This window comes from Dromiciops gliroides, chromosome 2 (genome assembly GCF_019393635.1).
Source record: "Dromiciops gliroides isolate mDroGli1 chromosome 2, mDroGli1.pri, whole genome shotgun sequence".
Lineage (NCBI taxonomy): Eukaryota > Metazoa > Chordata > Mammalia > Microbiotheria > Microbiotheriidae > Dromiciops > Dromiciops gliroides.
The window spans coordinates 657235530-657253638 of NC_057862.1; the positions used below are offsets into that span (position 1 = coordinate 657235530).

An 18109-nucleotide genomic window follows, 5' to 3' on the forward strand; every position below is an offset into this window, starting at 1 on the left:
GGAGGGAGCACTCCTGTCGATGAGACTGCGTGACAGGTTAGGGAGCCTTGAGACCTCCCTGGGGTGGTGTGTCCATAGCCCTGGAGGGGCGGGCAAGCACGGCTGATGCCGTTTGGTGGGTGCCTTGGGCCGTCCATCTTGGTTACTGGCACCCATCCATGTGGCCCCTGGCTTGACAGGAGATGGAGCCCAGAGCATACAGCATTCGGGAAGCGTTTCCTGTTTATGAGTTTCTCCCTTGGGGGGGAGGGGGACTGGAATGACATCTGAGCAGCCACAAGCCAGAAGGCAGCTGGGGCTCCAGGACAGGGTGGGTGGTGTGCTGGAGGGCAGAAGCTTAGTCCTCTGAGCAGGCCAGGATAAGTCCTTGGGAAAAGGTTAGACATAGTAGACCTGGGGCAGCTGAGGCCAGTCGACCCCTTTCCTGGCCACTGCGTGCTGACCTCTCAGCCACCGCCCCAGCTTCGGGCGCTGTCTCTGCCCAACCTCCATGAAGCACCCCCTGCCCCAGGCCACCTCTGAGGAGGCTCCGGATTGGATCCTGTCCCTCCCTCACGCCTCACCCCCACGGCTGCACTTTTATTCCTCTTGCTGAGATTCTAACAAAATATTTAACATTTTTGGTTTCAGCAAGAAGCAAAACCACAGCTCTGCCCTCCCTCCCTCCCTTCCCGCTTCTTATTTGAGGGAGCCAGAGGCATGTTGAGGATGCGCCAACTGCTTCCACCTCAGAGGATGGTGTTGCCCCTGAGTGGGGCCACCCAAGCCAAGGGGTGGCATTGGCTGGTTCGGGGATAGAATCCATCCTCGCAGCTGGGACGTGGTGGGCAAGGCCCGTGATAATGGCCAAAGGCCAGGAAGAACAGGACCCCAAGAGGAGTGTGAGCTGTGGGGAAAGGGTAGCCCTGTGGCTTCCAGGTTCAATCCATGCCCTGGGTGGGGATCCCTCCCTGGAGCTGGCTGGGCTGGCCACAGGAGATCAGGCCATTGGGCAGCATGCCGAGGCTTGGGCCACGTCCCTCACCCCCGGAGTAGAGCAGAAGGAAAGCCTGTGCTAAAGGGCCAGAGACGAGATCCTCCTGCACTTCCCAAGGTGCCTCAGCAGCACCGTCCCTTGTTCTTGGGGGAGGCACAGATCTCAAAACCCTCCACAAACGTGCTGCACCTGGACCACAGACAGTCTGGGGAGTCTTGGGCTATGGGTGGGACCTTCAGGCCCAAGAGGCCGATGCCCCAAGTCCTGGTGGTGTTTCAGGTGGGAAAGCCATCCTTGCACAGCATGTAAAGGTCTGCAAAGCACTGAACATGGCATCTCATCTGGTGCTCGTGAAAACTCTGGAAGGTAGGTGCACGATCACCCCCATTTTACAGATGAAACTGAGGCCAACGAGGGTTCACACCAGGCCTTCCTAGCTCCGACCTTTCTTCCACCCTCGCTGCCTGGCGGTCTCAACATCCCTAGATTGGAGCACTTATACACACCCGATGACACAGAGATGATGCACATGTAGGTACCTAAAGGCACCTGAATCCCACCCCTGGCAGCCCAAGGGCTTCACGTGCAGAAGGAAACAAGATGAGGGGTTCCCAGGGAGACAGGAGCACATGGTTAGCTAATGCCAAGCCGTGTGCATGAGTGCAGCCAGACCCGGGGGGTGGGGAGAAGATAGACAGTGGCCAGCTGGGCCCACCCTCCCCTGCCCCAAGCAGAGGCTGCCTGCTCTTGCCTTTGGGGGTGGTTTTTCTAGGTTTATTTTCAGCTTGGGATGGATGTTCAACAGAGAATGCTCCTCTGGGCTTAAATGGAGAGTCATGCCTGGGGGAGGGGAGGCCTCTGGCGGGGAAGGCAGGAGTGAGGGGGTTACTTTCCCATGAGGAAGCTGATCCTCCTCCCAGGAATGTGTTGCTGGGCATGGCTACTCGGTTGTCTCTCAAGTGAGAGTGGCCAGAAGGTCTGTCTCCTCATGACCCAAGTCTTCATCTTGGGGATTCACTTCTTCCCTGTGGCCTCACTGACCAGAGGCTCTCTCAGGCTTGGTGCTGGGATGGGCTGGAGATTTCCGGAAGAAGGACAAGGCCACTCCCAAGAAAACAGCATCAGGCATTGGCAGGTGTCTCCGAAAACCAACTCAGCAGTTTGCTCCTCCATGCTCAGGGCCCATTCTCCGGGCCACCTGACACAGCTGCCCGGTGTGCGGTCAGGGCCTTCCTAGAGAGCCCTGGGGTGCAGTCAGACTCCTGGCCCAGCCTCAAGAGCCCTCTTCATCTCACCCAGCTCCCCTTGTGTCTCTGCTGGTCACCTTGTGATCAAGGCCAAGGCCAAAGCCAATTTAGGCTGTGGAAGGGTCCAGAGAGCAAAGAAAAGGGGAAGCCAGACTCACAAGACAGATCCCCTGGGAGGACCATGAAGGAAGCTCCCTAGGCCAGAAAGCTCTGCCTCTGGCCCCTGGCAGAGTTTTTGGGGATGCTGCCCACGACCACCTCCTTTTCCCTCTGCTCCCTGGGGCAAGCAGGGCCTGGAAGGCTCCTCAGCAGGGCTTTGACCTGGCCTCTCACCACGTCCCCAAGAGCCAGCTCAGCGCTAAGTCCAGGTGACCTGATGTAGCAGGTGTGCTGCTGGCAGAAGCCACCCTCAGACACCAAGACTGGAGGCACCACGCTCAGCCGCAGCCAGGGATGGGGGAGAGTGGCAGTGCCTACACAGACCTTTCCATCCACATACACTTGCCTCCCGGGCAGATATGCACATAAGACATTCCATCTCCTGCCTCTGGCCATTTCCTCAGGCTGTGCCCTCTGCCTGGAACGAACTTTCTTTCTTTTTTTTTTTGGTGAGGCAATTGGGGTTAAGTGACTTGTCCAGGGTCACACAGCTAGCAAGTGTCAAGTATCTGAGGCTGGATTGGAACTCAGGTCCTCCTGAATCCAGGGCTGGTGCTTTATCCATTGCGCCACCTAGCTGCCCCCTGGAACACTTTCACTGCTCATCTCTATCTGCCAGTGCCCCCTCAAGGCTTTACCCTGCATCTATTCTGGTGCCCCGTGAATGCTAGAGAGCAGGGGCCATGGTTTGACCTTTCCTTGTATCCCCAGAACTTAGCACAGAGCTGGGCACATAGGAGATGATTCACCAATTCCTTCTGCCTTGACTTGACTCATCCCTTGATCTCTCCCCACCTCAGACAGTCACTCCAAGGAACTCTCTTCTCAGATCTGCATCAGGCAATAGTCACTGCTCTGAATCTTACCCTGGGATCTTTGCTTCTCAACTTGTCCCCAGGCTGGGCTTTGCAGAAATAATTCAACAGAAGGAGGTGAGGAATGGGGCGGGGGGGGGGGGGGAGAATGGCACCAACTTGGGGCAGCCAACATCAAATTGCCAAGGGTCTGCCCTCCTTTGATCCCAGGGCCTTAGGAGAGTTAGTATCCCTGAGGAGAGAAAGAGCCACCCCAAGTGGTCCCTAGGAAATATGGGTGCTTTTCCCCCAAGCAAAGGAACATGAGTAGTCTCTGTGGTCTGTATCTAAGGCAGTCAGAGGTATGGAGTTTGGGCAGGGGAAGGAACACTTCCCAGCAATTCTTGCTCTCGCTAAACACCTGCCCGTGCCTTTTGCCCCGAGTGTGGCCTAGTTAAGCGGAGGTGGTGGGACAATGACGAGGCCCTGCGGCCGCTGTCCCCCAAGGAAAGGGGGGCTGGCTGCTCTGGTGTGTGATGGAATGTAGGTCACCACTAATCAGGCCCCAGGCTGACAGCTCTGACAGGCCCGCTGGCAGGGGCCGAGGGAGGGGAGGGTGCTCGCTCTCTCTCTCTCTTTCTCTCTCTCTCTCTCTCTCTGGCTGCTACAGTGTGACTCCCGACTCACGCAATCCCACCTCTCCTCTCCAAAGGCCGAGACACCAAACCCTCTGCTATGTTGGGAGGGCTGGGCGTGTGGCAACTCTAGGCCTCTCAGGCCAAGGAGAGCAGAAACCTATTCGATAGAAAGTCCAATTTAGCTCTACCATCTCGATGTCCCTAAGAACAAGCTGCTGTGCTGGGGGTGTGCGTGGCCTGGTTGGCACCAGCATGGTTCAGCGGGCCAGCCAGCAATGGACAGCTATACGGCTTTTACCCTTGTGGCCCGCGTGTGGGAGAGAGGAGAGCTGGCAAGTCCCAGTGGTGCCCTTGAACTCTATCTAGGAAAAGGGGTGGGAAGGAGCTGGGCTGGGCCAGCACTTAAACCAGTTCTTCCTTGGGCCCTGACTCCAAGGGCATGTCCAGCAGGGCTCAGGCGGAGAGCGCATAGGCAGCCCCATTCTGATGGCAAACAGGCCCCGGGAGGCTGGAAGCACAGGGCTGGGGCTGACGGCCTATCTAGCAAGGACGGTTAGAACAGACCAGAGGGGCTAGCAGGGGAAGTCCCTCCTCCCGGCACCAGCGAGCGGGCTCCACGGGGGCTGTTTCCAGGACCACCCCCAACTTGGCCCTCGTGGCTGCAGCAGGGTTGGCGAAATCATCCACAACCTGGGCCTGGGCCTGGGCGTGGGGGTGGGGAGAGAGGGATTCCAGACAAACGGGGGCATCTGATTCAAGCTGGGCTCCCTCCATTCAGTGTAAGTCTTCTCCCTGGCTCTGCCTGTTTCCATGGTGACCTGACAAGTGAAATTTTCCATCTCGGATGCCAAATGCCTGTGGATGAGGCAGAGCCCTCCAAGGGTTACCAAATATAGACAAAGCCCAACAGGCTCCCAGGGCCTGGCCAGGGATGGACTCATGGGTGGGAGCCTCCCCCTCCCCCAGCCCTGGGGCAAAGGCTCAGTTCTCCAGAGGCTGCCAGAGGGAGCGGGCCTCTTAGGGGTGCCTGGTGGGAGGTCCCTGCCCTTCCCTGCAAGCCAGGGACCCCCCCAAAAAAACACAGCTCTTCCCAGAACATGGCTGCCCCAAGCCCACTGCATTCTGGGAGCTGGGCTCACACTCAGGCAACAACCCTCAGGGGCCCCTCGGGAGCTTCCAGGATATTGTCCTCGGTCCCCAGGATGCCAACACTTCTCCTGCTTCTGTTCAGCTGTCCTGGGAGGCAGGTCAATGGCTCAAGGCTCGGCCTTCTCTGTATTCCAAGGTCTGAAGGCTCTGGAGCCAGGGGGCTGGGGAGATGCCTAAAGGAGCACACGCCCTCCTCTGTGGCCGGCACGGCTGGGGCTGCCCTCCAACCTTCCCCTCTCTGCTAGCTCTGGGATAGCCTTTGACTTGCTGCACATCACGACGGGGCACCTGGAAAGCTGGCTCTGAACTGTTTCAGAAAAGCATTTCCAGGAGGTGCTGACCTGTGAGCGGCCGTGGCTTCTGGCTACTTCCTCTCCAGGAGGGGGTGCTTCCACCTACCCCACAGCTCACCGATCCCTCTCAGCAGCCTGGCACCAGAAACCCTGGGCTGGGGACCAGCGCAGGCTCGGGGCAATCCCACGCCCTGAAATGATCTCGCTGCAGTCAGGCCAGGAAGCCTCAGCTAGTGTCCCTACTCGGTGCGTCGCAAGCCTGCCCTTCAATGCCCTCTCCCCTTGTGGGACTGGGTGGGGCAGCTGCGCAGAGAGCAGAAGGCCCTGGGAGAGAAGAAGCCAGAGGGACTTACTCAGTCTGCATGAGCTCGGGGTTGGGCACACACTGCAGTCGGTGGGAGAGGAGCTGGAAGGCACTGCTCTGAGGGAGGAGCATGAGCAGACCGTACAGGGCCTTGATCAGGTAGGGGTTGTTCTTCACATCCAGCAGCTGCAGGCGCAGATCTGAGGAGAGATGAAGGGCATGATGAGGAGGAAGTCTAGATGAACTCCCTGGCTCTGGACCGGCACCCCATCCCCCCCACCCCTTCTTCTACCCACTCCCGAGGCCAGAGCCTTTTCGGCCAGCAGGAAGAGCACAGACTATCCCACGATGAGCCCAGCTTTCTCCTTTTCCTCCCCCTGCCTATCATAGGGACAGCCCTCTTTTGTGCAGGTTCCCTCATGCCCCCAGGGTCAAGGGGATGAGGGGAATCCCCCCCCCCCCAATGCTGCTCAGTTCCAAGGCTTTCCCCATCACGGATGAGAGAATAGCCAGGGTCCGGGGGATTCTATCTCCTTTCTATCCCGATGACTCGTCTTTCTTTCTAGTCTCAGGAAGGGCAGATGTCTGACGTGGTAAGAAAAGTGAGCCAGGGTCTCTATTTTCCTTTGACACTGATGTTTTACAGAAAGAACCAGGCACCGGAGCCTGCCTTGAGACTCCGAGCAAAGAAGGGGAGCTGGTCCTTGGATTGTCCTTGGCTCCCCACCAAACCTACTGGAGGGTCTAGTTCATCTGCTGCTTCACCCCCTCCTTCCCAGGTGCCCAGCTACCACCCTCAGGAGAGGGTCTAATGCTTGGACCAGATTCCTGTGTCTGCTTCTGCACGTGCCAGCACGGCAGAGCTATAAATAGGGTGATCTGGGGAGAAATGCAGTGGATTAAGACAGCTTGAAGGGAGGACAGAATGGAAAAATGCTTTCATATTTGGACACACACACACACACACACACACACACACACACACACACACACACACACACACACACACACACGGTGTGCGTGTGAGATAGAGAGCCAGCATCTGGCTTCTAAGTGGAGAGGAAGCTGGCTGGCGGAAGCTTCTGGAGATCAGACTACAATCGTACTCCATGTGGCCTCTCTAGACTTACCAGGTTGGGAAAGTCCCCCTGTGCCAATGGAGGGCGAGGGAGACTGGAGATGAATGTGATGCCTCCCTTCCGGGTCTCTTTCTAAAGAAGGGCCAAGAACATCCGTGAGATCTGCATTAGCAGAGCCACGCTTGGAAGAGAAGGATGACAAGCTCCCAAGAGCCTGGGGCTGCGAGGCCTCGCCCCGGAGCAGCTTCTGGAGACAGAGTCTCTACCTATCTAAGATGAGGCAGATCGGCCTTCTTAGAAGCAGACTCTTTGGCTTTAAACTGCCTAAACACCTGATTCTGCCTCTTGCTCCCCAAAACAGCATTTCCCCCATCTCTTCTCTGAGGGGGACTCACAAGCCTCTCCTTAGAGAGGCACTATTATTCTCATGACAGCGGCCAAGGCCTTGCCCCTGCCTCCTGAGGAATACCAGGCCAAGAGCAAACACGGCTAGATGAATGCCAGGGGATCCCCTCTTTATCGGTGGGAGCTGTGCCCACCACCACTTTCTAAGATGCTGACCTGGCGCTCCGTCCCTGCCTCTGCTTTCCCAGGGGCTGGAGGCTCTGGAACCTGGGGATGGGGGGCAGTTGCTGCAGTAAGTGGTGGCTTCCTACACACAAGGTGACCCCCAGCTGCTGCAGGTGTGTGCACGCCTTTGCCCAGCAGGAGGGAGGGTTCTTTAAAGCATCTCCTTGGCCTAGCTGGATCAGGGCTACAAGCCTCAGCAATGGTTACAGAGAGTTTTAACTCAGGACTCTTCCTTCCTCAGAGCAATGGATGCTTGGACTCCTCTCCTCTGGGCCACTCCAGAGGAAATAATCATTCGCCCGCCAATTTTTTTTTTAACAGCTGTTCAACTCGTTCCTGCCTCTCGCAAGCATATGGCCCTCGAGACAACAAAGAGCAGCGTGTCCTTTGTACACGCCCTCTTGGTCTAACCAGACAGCGAGCCCCATGAAGACAGGGCAGTGCTGCATACATTTATCGATAACAGGAACTCTCCTTAGTTTGGGAGGGTGCTGCTGTTGGGCCAGGCTTCCACTGCCTGGTGCTGGAAGAGAGCATTGTTTCAAGCCTGAGCCCCGGTAGGTTGTCACCCTGGTCAAAGGCGGCCAGAAGGGAAAACAAAGCCCCTTGGGAGGGGCTGTTGTTGACACATCCTGGGCAGCAGGGTTTCTCTCTGCTCCCATGGCACTGGGGGAGCCTAAGCCGGCCACGTGAAGGTGAGATGAGCTGAGGCAAAAATCCCCCTGCTCCGAGCTCCGCCTCCTTCTCCAGGGGCTGGAGGCAGACCCCAGAGGGGCGTCCATCCGCACTGGCTGGGGGCAGAGACCACAGCAAGCTGTAGAGGCCTGTTCCCACCCCCGCTCCAGGGCGGCACTGCATGTCAGAGAGCCGGGGGTGGGAGTGCTTCTATGCTGCTCTCCCCACTGCCCACCCCTCACACTTGGCCTGTGTCAGCCATGTGCTCTCAGGACAGCACTTCCACTCTACTTTACGGGGCAAGGACTCCATTCTCTGGCCACCCACAGGGCGGTCCAGTGCTCTCTGATGAACGGATGAGATGCTAGGAGATGGCGAGGTACTCGGAGGAGGCCTTGTTTGTGTTGAGCAGCCCTGAATCTCAGGGATGGTGCTGAAGGAGGCCCCCCAAATCTCAGGGGACCAGGCTAGGACTCTCCAAGAGGAGATGCTGAGAGACTCCTTGACTGTGTCCATTTTGACTAAAATGACCCCGTCTATGCCAGGATTTGTACACTCAAGCCTGAGCTGGGCATGATGGACCATTGCCTGTGCTTTGGATGTAGCAGGCAGGACTCGCGTCTGGAATCCACCCATTTCCCCAGGCCCCACCAGAGCTCACCTCTCACTCCGCTCCCCCCTCTCCCCAAACAAGAGCCTCCCAGAATGATTTCTCTCCTCCCCCATCGCTTTTCTGCTACAGCCACCCTCTCTGACCCCTTCCACTGGAAGCTCTTCTGGGTGGTGCCACAATCAGAGGCTCTGCAAAGGTCCTGGCTTGCCCCTGGCAGAAGGACACATCACTTCTGCTCTATTTGCTGGTGGGGCTGGAGCTAGTGCTTGAGGAAGAAAGTGGGGCCCTACGCGAAGGCACTTGAGCATCCAAGCGCATGCACACACACACACACACACACACACACACACACACACACACACACGCACGCACATGCATGCACACACACACGTGCACACACACACATGCACACACACACACACACTCCTCCGTGCTCTTACATGTGAAAATGGGACACTCGATCAGTTGCACGAGCTTGTCCACTTCAGTGAGGAAATCCACAGTGACCTCTAGGTCACCACTGGACGTCTAGTCAAGGAAAGAGGATCTTCGTTAGAGGGCCTTTCCTGGCAGTGATGCCCAGCCCCAAGTGGCTGCCGGGGCCCCCTCTCCTGATACCCCCCCACTCCGGGGTGAGAGAGGGCAGCCAGACTGCAGAAGGGAGAAGGGGCTGGGGGAGGGCCTGGCGCACAAGGTGCTGTGCAGAGCAGAACCAAAGGCTTCCAATCGCCTCCTCCCTACTCAGACTCTGCCTCCGGGCTTGGCTCCCATGTATAGAACCAGGTTCGACATAAACGGGAATGGAATTTTTTTTTTAATTTAGTCTCTGCTGCTCTTAATGAGAAGCAGGCCACGGTTTCCCTCCTTAGAAGTGAGTGTTTCCGCTTCCCCGGCTCTTCCCTCTCTCTGGCCCGCCTGTGTTCCGACATGGCCTTACCCACGGCGGCCCGGCCTCCTGTCCCTCAACAAGGTGGAGGCTGTTGGAGAGAGGAAAGGCCTAGAGCTCTGATAGCAGTACGAGGGCCCTCCAGTGGGGGCTCGAGCGGATGAACAACAGAAGCCTGTGCCGTTGTCACCGCCGTCAATGTACTTTGGGCTTGGACCGTCCACTGGTCTGCAGGCTGGCAGAGGCCAGAAGGGGGAGGGTATGCAAACCTCTGCTGATGAAATGACGTGAGGGAGTCATTTTGGGTCCTCCTGTCTCTTCCCCAAGGGCCAAGCTCTGTCCTAACACAAAGCAGTCCCAGGAACATCCAGCTCTCCCCCACTGCCTTGGTCTCCCAGCTCCCCACCCCCAGCGTTGCTCTGGGACCCCCACTGTGCGCCCGCCACGAGTCCTGGCGCAGAAAAGGATACAACTTCTGGATGAGGTCGTAGGCGTGCCGGTAGTTTTGGGTGAGGAAGCAGAGGGACACTGTGGTGACCGGGTTGTGGCACCAGGACCGGTAGAGGCAGCAAAACAAGCTCTGGCTCTCCTGTGAGGTGAGAAAGCGAGGGGTGGGCAGAAAGCCGGGCGGCACAGGTGAGGAGTGAGCAGGCAGGACCAAGGGCCTGTGAGCCAGAGCCACAGGCAGGGAGGAGCAACGTTGGCCCTGCCCTGCCCCAAAGTCTGGTGGCTGAGGGCAGGCTGGAAGGAAGACCTCCCAGCACTGGTGCCCCTGGCCCCTGGGGTCTGGGACAGTGGCTGGCTCAGGGAGGGGCACAGGGAGCCAGGCTGGGAGGACACTGTCTGCTGGGGCCGCACCACTAACAGCAGGGTCTCACCCTGGCCCTCCCCTCGCCATCCACCAAATGATAGCGCTTCTTCCTCCTGCTTCCCAGGTCTCCCAACCCCGTGTGGAGGGTCACCCAAAGGCTGAGTCTGAGCAGAAGGGAATTTCTGCCTCAGGGGAAAATTCTTGAGGAATTTGCAAGTGTCTGGAAATAACCGCAGTGATGATGGCTCCTTCCAAGAAGTCCAGCAGTTTACAGATATGGACGTGTTTATCCCTAAGAAGCCCATGGGAGGCATGTCCTGTGAAGCTCACTTGCTGGAGGGAAAGAGAAAAGGCCTAGGAAGAGGGTGCAGGATCCCTGAGGTCACCCAGCACCTGGAGCAGAGCTGAGCTGAGCTGGTGAATCTGGGCTCCTTTTCTGGCCAGGAGTCACATGTTCCCCCTCATGGGGGGTCTATTGGCTTCCCCTGCTGCCTCCTGACCTCTGGTGCCCACTGCCGGCTCTGGGTGTGCTTAGCACTCTGCCCACACACTGAAGACCCGCCCCCTCTGGGTGGCCACACGACTGTCTCTTCCCCAAAGTAATGGCCCCCAGATGATATTTTCTCCAATCCACAGCTTTTAGCTTCTTCCTTTCTGCTAAGACCGGGATGAGGGACACTGGGCTCTTTATGGGACAACAAAGTCCAGGGGAGAAAGCTGTGGTTCTGGCTGGGGTGACCTTCAGCCTCCTCCAACCACCCTGACTCAGCCATCAGTTGGAGCCCAACCTGTCCTTGGAGGCAGAAAGGCAATAAGACAGCCCCCCCACCCCCAAACAGTCTACACGTACAGATGTGTGCAGCTACAGGAGGAAGGGGAGGGGCCCAGAGGGATGGGGTGGGGGAGGGTCCTGTAGATTGTGAAAACAAACTGGAGCTCTTCCCCCTCTCCCCGCTGTTTCACCCTGCCCACATCTCTCCTGCCCCCCCTTCCTGCTCCAGACATTCTCCCTCTCACAAATGAATTTGCTCTAAAGGCCTGGCATCGAGAGGGAGCATCAGAGGCCCTGGCCCTGGAGAGGGTGGCTGGATATCAAGCTGGACAAGTCATGGACCGTAGAATTCTTCTCCACTCAAGGAGGCAAAGTTCCTCCCAAGTCACTCAACTATCAACAGGGACCTCAGAGAAAACAGCAGTGCCATCTGGATTCTTTATCAACACGACCTCTGAGGAAAACCATCACAGGGGCATTTTTTTTTTAAACTGAGGGATTAGATGGGGAAGGAGAGAAGGAGACAGGAGGTTCCTAGGGCTGGATGGCTTTGCAGGGCCGTGACTCCTTCCCACGGACATAAGGCAAGGATCCCGAAGCCTCCTGTAAGCTTGGGAAAGGACCAGGCTGGGAGTCCAGGGTGACTCGTTCCAAGATGGGAACACTGAGCGCCTTACCCACAGTAACTCAAAACGTTAAGCTGTTAGTCAAGAAACTCTGAATGAAAACTCTTGTTACTCCTGGTGGGGAAGGCTGGGAGAGAGGAGGAGCTGGGCCACTATGTTTCTGGACTTATTTGCAAGAATACATTATGGGGGTAGCTAGGTGGTACAGTAGATAAAGCACCAGTCCTGGAGTCAGGAGGACCTGAGTTCAAATCCAGTCTCAGAAACTTGACACTTACTAGCTGTGTGACCCTGGGCAAGTAACTTAACAAACCTCATTGCCCCGCCCCCCCCCCCAAAAGATTACACTGTCTACTTCATGGCAAAGGGAAAAGCCTTGTTGGGATGTCGGGGATGAAGTACCAGAGTCTTCAGGTCTTTGAGCTGATTTCTTAGCTGGAAGAGCTCTGTGGAGGTCAGCAAGATAGTGTTGAGGGTGTGAACCATTGTTGAGGCAAATTTGAGGTCCTCTTCCCGGAGAAGGATGTCAGCCATCGAGTGGAAGATGTTTTCAGCATTCAACAGTAGACACAACTGCCTATACAAGACAGAATAAAACACTCAGGGTTGGGTGACTGGGGAGGACAAGTCCCGAGGTCCCCAGGGAAGGCACACACATTAACCCCGAGGCCCCTTCACTTGTCTCCTCCTCCTTAGCTCAGCCAGAGACCAGGGGCAGGACACCAGGGAGGACTCCTATGGCCGAGGGTCAGCGGGTAGCCTTCCTAGCCAGGGAGGCCTGCCGTTTTTCTGGCCTTGACTCAGAGCCTCGTGCTAGCAGAAGGGGGCTTGTTTAAACAAGCGCAGATCCAGAAAGAGGCTGGACTCCATTCCTGCTGACAGATCTCACCTTTGCTACAGAACCAGAGGTGTAACACCCACATCCCTGACCTCAGTAAGTACCCACAGCCTCAAAAGGCTAAAAGGCTAGAGGCCAAGGGAAAGTCTTGCTGGGGCCACGGCTCTAAGGGATTTCGTTAGACTCCTTAACTACCTTCCTGTTAAAGACTCAGAAACAAATAGGCATCTGAGGCCAAATCTCTAGAGGGATCTCGGGGTGCCGTCCTTCATGCCTCTTGCTTGGCCACTGGGGAGCAGAGAGAGGTCAGACAGCTACCGTGGTCCAGAGGAAAGCTTCTCAGTGGAAGGAGTAAGAACCAGTGGTTTTTGCATGGCGGGGAGCGGGGGAATGGAGGCAAAAGACAGGAAGCCAACCCAGAACTGACCAGGTAAATATTAGAGGAAAAACAACACTGAAAAAGCATGTCCAAAGAAGACACTGCAGAAAATAAGCCAGAGAACAACCGATCTCTGTGCCCTTTAGAAAAAGAGGATGGGAAGAAAGTAAAGAAGATGGACTCGTAGGTAGATTACAAAGGAGTCTGGAAAGACCTTTCTGGCATAACCAAAGCAAAACCAAACGAAAGGAAGCCCAGAGAACGGAGCATCTACGACGGGGTCACATGAGGAAAAATGAGGGAGAATGTGCAGAGAATCCTGAGGAGAAACGAAAAAGAGTTAGGGGAATTTTAAAGCCCAGGTCATTATCTGTGTTGGTGTTTAATGTCATTTCTAACAGGGCACACCATTAAGAGAAGCCAACCAGTCAACAAGTGTTGATGAAACATTTGCCGGATGCCAGGAACTGCATGAAGTGAGGATGACACACAGAAGGGCAGGCTTACACGAGGGGCCTTCCCAAAGTCCCTGAGGAAGGGAAGATGGAGTGGAGGTCACCAGGCTCAGGAGGCGGCTGGGGAGAGGGAAGCACCTCCCAACAGCCCTGCCCAGCACTCTCCCCTTCCAGATTGAGGTTTAAGACCCAAGTTCTCTGGGGAAGTGGATATACTCTACTCCACAGACTAAAATCCAGCTCAGAGTGAAAAGGCTTATTAGAAACAGGGCCGCAGGGGCCGAGGAGTCGTGGTCCTGTGGCTGACAAGGGCACACCTGGGGGGGGGGGGGCGCGCGCGCGGGTATTACCTTCCCAGACCTGCAGGGCCATGCTAAACTGAGAAAACATCAGCCTCCAGCCCGCTGCTGAGGAACACCCAACTCTGTCCAAACCCCCATCTGAATACAAGGCCTGGCCTTGCTGCTGGCCTGGTTCTGATTAGCTGGAAGGCTGGGTTTTCTGGTAGCACTAGGAAAGTCCTTGAGCATTAGGGTAACCCTCCCCCCCCAGGACCCAAACCACTAAGCAGCAGGCCCCAGACAGGCCGCCTCCTCCCGCCCAATCCTCTGCTATGGATCCAGCAGAAAGGGGAAGAACCCGACAGAAAATAAGACGTGTCCGTGGTGTGCGTGGAGTCTACCATCAGCAGGGGTCCTGAGACTCTGCTACCGGCACAGGGGTCACTGCCACCCCTACCCGACGGCCCTCAGCGGGATCAAAGTTATGAGCAGAAGAGTAGAAAGGACCCCCACACTCGGGAGGCCCATCACCACTGCCAACTACTCGTGCCCACCATAGGCTGGGGTGCCAGGCCCCCAGGCAGCCGAATGCACCCTCCAAAGGAGGTTCTCCGCCACCTTGGCCCCCGAGCCTCCACACAGCCTGGCTATAGTGGGCTTCTGTGCCCCGGAGCTGCAGAATCAGGAGAGGGGAGCACCTCCACAGGAGCAGGTTTTCTCCTGGGCGTGCCTCATTCCTTTGCTGTCAAGAGCTTTCCCTCCTCCCCCCCCCACATGATCCTCCCCCCTCCACACGGTCCTCCCCCCCTCCACACGATCCTCCACACGATCCTCCCCCCTCCACACGATCCTCCCCCCACCCCAGTCTTCTTTCCAGTTGCCACTGGTGAAGCTGAACCTTCTTGTGGCCAAGCCTAATCCCAGCACTTATTCCCTTGGTCCCCCAACTCAAGCCCTGTTGTTTCTCTGGGAGCTTCTCCATGAACCATTCGCTTTTCCTCTCACCTTGAATCACCTTCCCTACAAACATGCCCTGGTCACTTGAACACCCTTCAGTCCAGCCACTGTCCTACAGCTCTCCTCTCTTTGACAGCCAGGCTGCTATGGAGAGCTGGCATCCTCATTGTCTCCTTCTCCCCCCTCAGGCTTTCTCAATCCCTCCTCGAGGGCAGAGACTGGTTTGTTTTCATCTTTGCATGCTCGGCTCCTAGGAGAGCGTCTCACACAGAGTAGCTGCTTAATAAATATTTGCTGCAATGAAGTGAGAAAGCAGATGCATGTCAGGGGCAGAGATGTACAACTGGTCAGGAGCAAAGCAGAGCACAGCAGCAAGAAGGCTGTGGTCAGTGCCAAGAGGAGAAAGGCATTCAGATCGCTTCCTAAGGCATCCTGACCATTTGCAGGCCTCGCGAGGGAGCACACTGGGCCCTCCATTCTCCGCAGAGCCATCTGGGGGATTACGGGTTGGGAATGTTTCCGAGGACCAAACGAAGGAGGAAGGGGGAACCGAGCTCAGAGGGAACAACTGGTTGAATACACTTGTGAGCTGCAGCTGCCACTGCTTCTGAGAGAAGACCCAACAGCTGAAGCTGTCACCAAGGCAAGAGATGCTCCGCGTGCCATCCTTCAGTCCCATACCCAAGACATGGGACACCTGCGGCAGCTGGACTGTGTATCCCAGTGCGCCTCAGAGGAGGGTCCCTGCTGGGTGCCCAGGGGCACGTAAGACTGACGTGTTTCAAAAGTTCAATGACTGTCTCTCTGAGATGCTGGAGAGGGGATTCTTACTCTGGGGAGAAGTTCTTCCCAACTCAGTTCGACATGGTCTAGCAGGGTTCTGGGCCCAGGACAGGCTGTGCTGCGGAAGGAGTCCAGGACAAAACCAAGAGATGTAGGTCAGAATGACCAGGGAGAAGAGGAGTGGGTTGGTGGAAAGACACACTCCAGACCCACTGATGTGCTGGGAAAAGACCTCCACTGGCCTCCCTCTCTTCCCTGTACTCTCAGCAGGAAGAAGACAACCAGGAGACGAGTGACCATGCTTGTCATTCAGGGGCTCATCTGGCCTGTTTGTCAGTGGTCAAGTCAAACCAACAAGCACTTAGTAAGCACCCACTGTATATCAGGCAGTGTGCTCAATGCTCATATCCCACCCCCAACCCCCAACCCCCAACCAAAGAATCCCTGTCGTCAAGGAGCTCACCATGTAAAGGAGGAGACAACATGCAAACAGCCACAGATACAAACAGGATAAATGGGAGACACCCTTGGTGGGAAGGCCTTGCACCGAGGGGACTGAGACGGTGGGATTTTGGCCGGAACTTGAAGGAAGCCAAGAGATGGATTGAAGAGGGAGCGCATTCAGACGTGGGAGAGAGCCAGGGGATTGGGTGTAGAGAGGAGCGGCCAGAGGGCTGGGGTCACTGGGTCAGACTCCATGCACAGGGACTCAGGGAGTGCCAAACAGGGACCAGAATTCCTATCCCAGGACTGCAGGGTTTGGTCTACACTAAGGTAGTCATGGACCCCCAACGGCAGCTTATTCTCACCCCTGATCTGGCTAAGCCAAGTGCAAGCCTGGGCAATTCACAGCATGAGAAACGCTTCTCTGGACAGACCCAGCGAGGACACACAATGCCCATTCATTCCAGGAGATCTCTGACTATTTGCTTCCTTGACACCCTATAAAAAGTGACAACAATTCATCACACATCAGGACTCTCCCTCTGTGCTCCACTTATTAAAAAAACCACAACAGGGGGGAAGAAGGAAGAAAGAAACAGCCATCCACAGCTGGCAAGAGCCAGAGGCCAGGCACACCCCTCTCCTGTCCTTTCCCTCCCCCCAACTGGTTATTAGAATTCCCAGGGCACCAATCAGTTCCCTTTGTTTGCTGCTGACTACTGAAAGAAGATATGGCGGCCCTGCTGATAAGCAGAGGAGAAAATTCATCTGGCTTCACTGGGCTAGTGCCCTGGAGGCCCAAGCCTGCTGGTGGGGTTTGGCAGCCAACGATGCTCCTTAGTGTTGCTGTTTGGAGCTGCGCTGGGCCTCCTGGCTGGGGCTGAATTTTCCTGCCACTTTATATGTTGTCTGGAGTTGGAGTCCTGGCTCTGTTAATGGGACTTGGTGGGGATGGTTCTGATGGAGTTGGGGAGAAGGCAGCACTTCTCTGACCGTGGATTGGAAATGGCGCGGAGCCTATAGCTGGAACAACAGTATGCCGCAAGCAGACTGGACAGAGGAAGGGAAGGCAGGCAAGAAAGTGTCCAGCAACACTGGCTGTGGGTTGTCCCAAAGAATCATCTTGAGAAATGTGATGTGAGGTTAGAGAAAAGGGCACGGTTTTCATGGGGTCTGAAGGTCTGCAAGAGGAACACATCTCAGGATTGCTATATCATTATCTCCCCAAGCAGAAGCCCAGCGTGAGATGTTCTGCCAGGCTCTGCAGCCTCAGGATTACAAATGGGATGGAGAATATGAAACATTTACCTGTATTTTAAAATATAACACACACGCTCTTCACTGAAGAGTGGTCTGGGAAGTTCTTTAGGACAAGGCATGGAAGTGTGGCAGGAGAATGATGCAGGAGATTCTGCTGGGGGCACAACAGATAGAGGGCCAATCGACATTCTGGGGAGTGCCCTTCTCCACTTGTTCTCTGCCGTGTGTGCAGAGCTCTTGCACACATCCACAAGAACAATGAGGGCATCAGTGTGACCCCGTAACAAATGGAGACGTGGCAGGACACGTCCAGCCCAGATGTCTCGGCTGGTGTGGCACATGGGTCCATGGGCTGCCTTGTCAGGAGGCCCTTTATTGCCCCCTTTTCACACAGACCTCAAGGGTGTCCAGTCCACTGTGGCACTGCTGGCCAGGGGCGCCTCCTGTCGTTTGCCTGGCCTGGTGCCAGACTTCTATGGGCTGCTTCTGACTTTGGGACTGAGGGAGTGGCAGAGTAGAGGATGGAAGAGGGCATCTGATTCTCTCTGACTCTGCTGCATAAGTGCTTCGATGCAAGGCCCCACGCCACAGAAGGCTGCCCTGGAGGGCAGAGCACTGGGCGGGAGGCGCATCCCAGTGATGTTCCTGAGCACTGGCCTGGCCCAAGGCTGCCTGCTGCCTGAGAAGAAGATCCATGCCCCTGCTCTCCTTGGTAGTACTTCTCTCCAGGCCTTGACTGAGCGCTTCTCTTCTAAGAGAAGCGGCTGCTAGAGGCGGAAGGAAGAAGCTGCCGGCTGGGCCTTTCTTGCCTGACTGCCAAGTCTCCACAAATGGCCCTCGCAGATTTTTATCAGCTCATTCAGATTTTCACCCGATGAGCCCTGGATCAGGCATGTGGTCATGGGCCTATCAAGAGATGGCAGTGAAAAGGGGAAAACAAATACTGTCTAGAGAGGACAAACTCCCTGTGCCGCCGGAGACCCTGCCTCAAGGGGCGAGGGAAGTTCTACCGACGTTCTGTCTGCTTCTCTCTGCTCCCTTTCCCCACGCCTGGCTGTGCAGAACGGGGATCAGATAAGGCCCGACAGGACCAGGCTGGGCTCATGCAGGCAAAGCCACC

At 56.3% G+C, this 18109-nt stretch overlaps 1 protein-coding gene across 1 annotated transcript in view; it reads right to left on the minus strand.

The window, feature by feature from the left end:
- Positions 1-18109, minus strand: part of VAC14 (VAC14 component of PIKFYVE complex) — a 129728-nt gene that overhangs the window by 1806 nt on the left and 109813 nt on the right. The window contains exons 15-18 of the mRNA XM_043987184.1: positions 11995-12169; positions 9854-9972; positions 8938-9017; positions 5610-5760 (exon numbers count right to left, since the gene is read on the minus strand). Of these exons, the coding sequence (XP_043843119.1) occupies positions 5610-5760; positions 8938-9017; positions 9854-9972; positions 11995-12169 (525 nt within the window). The remainder of the gene's footprint in view (positions 1-5609; positions 5761-8937; positions 9018-9853; positions 9973-11994; positions 12170-18109) is intronic.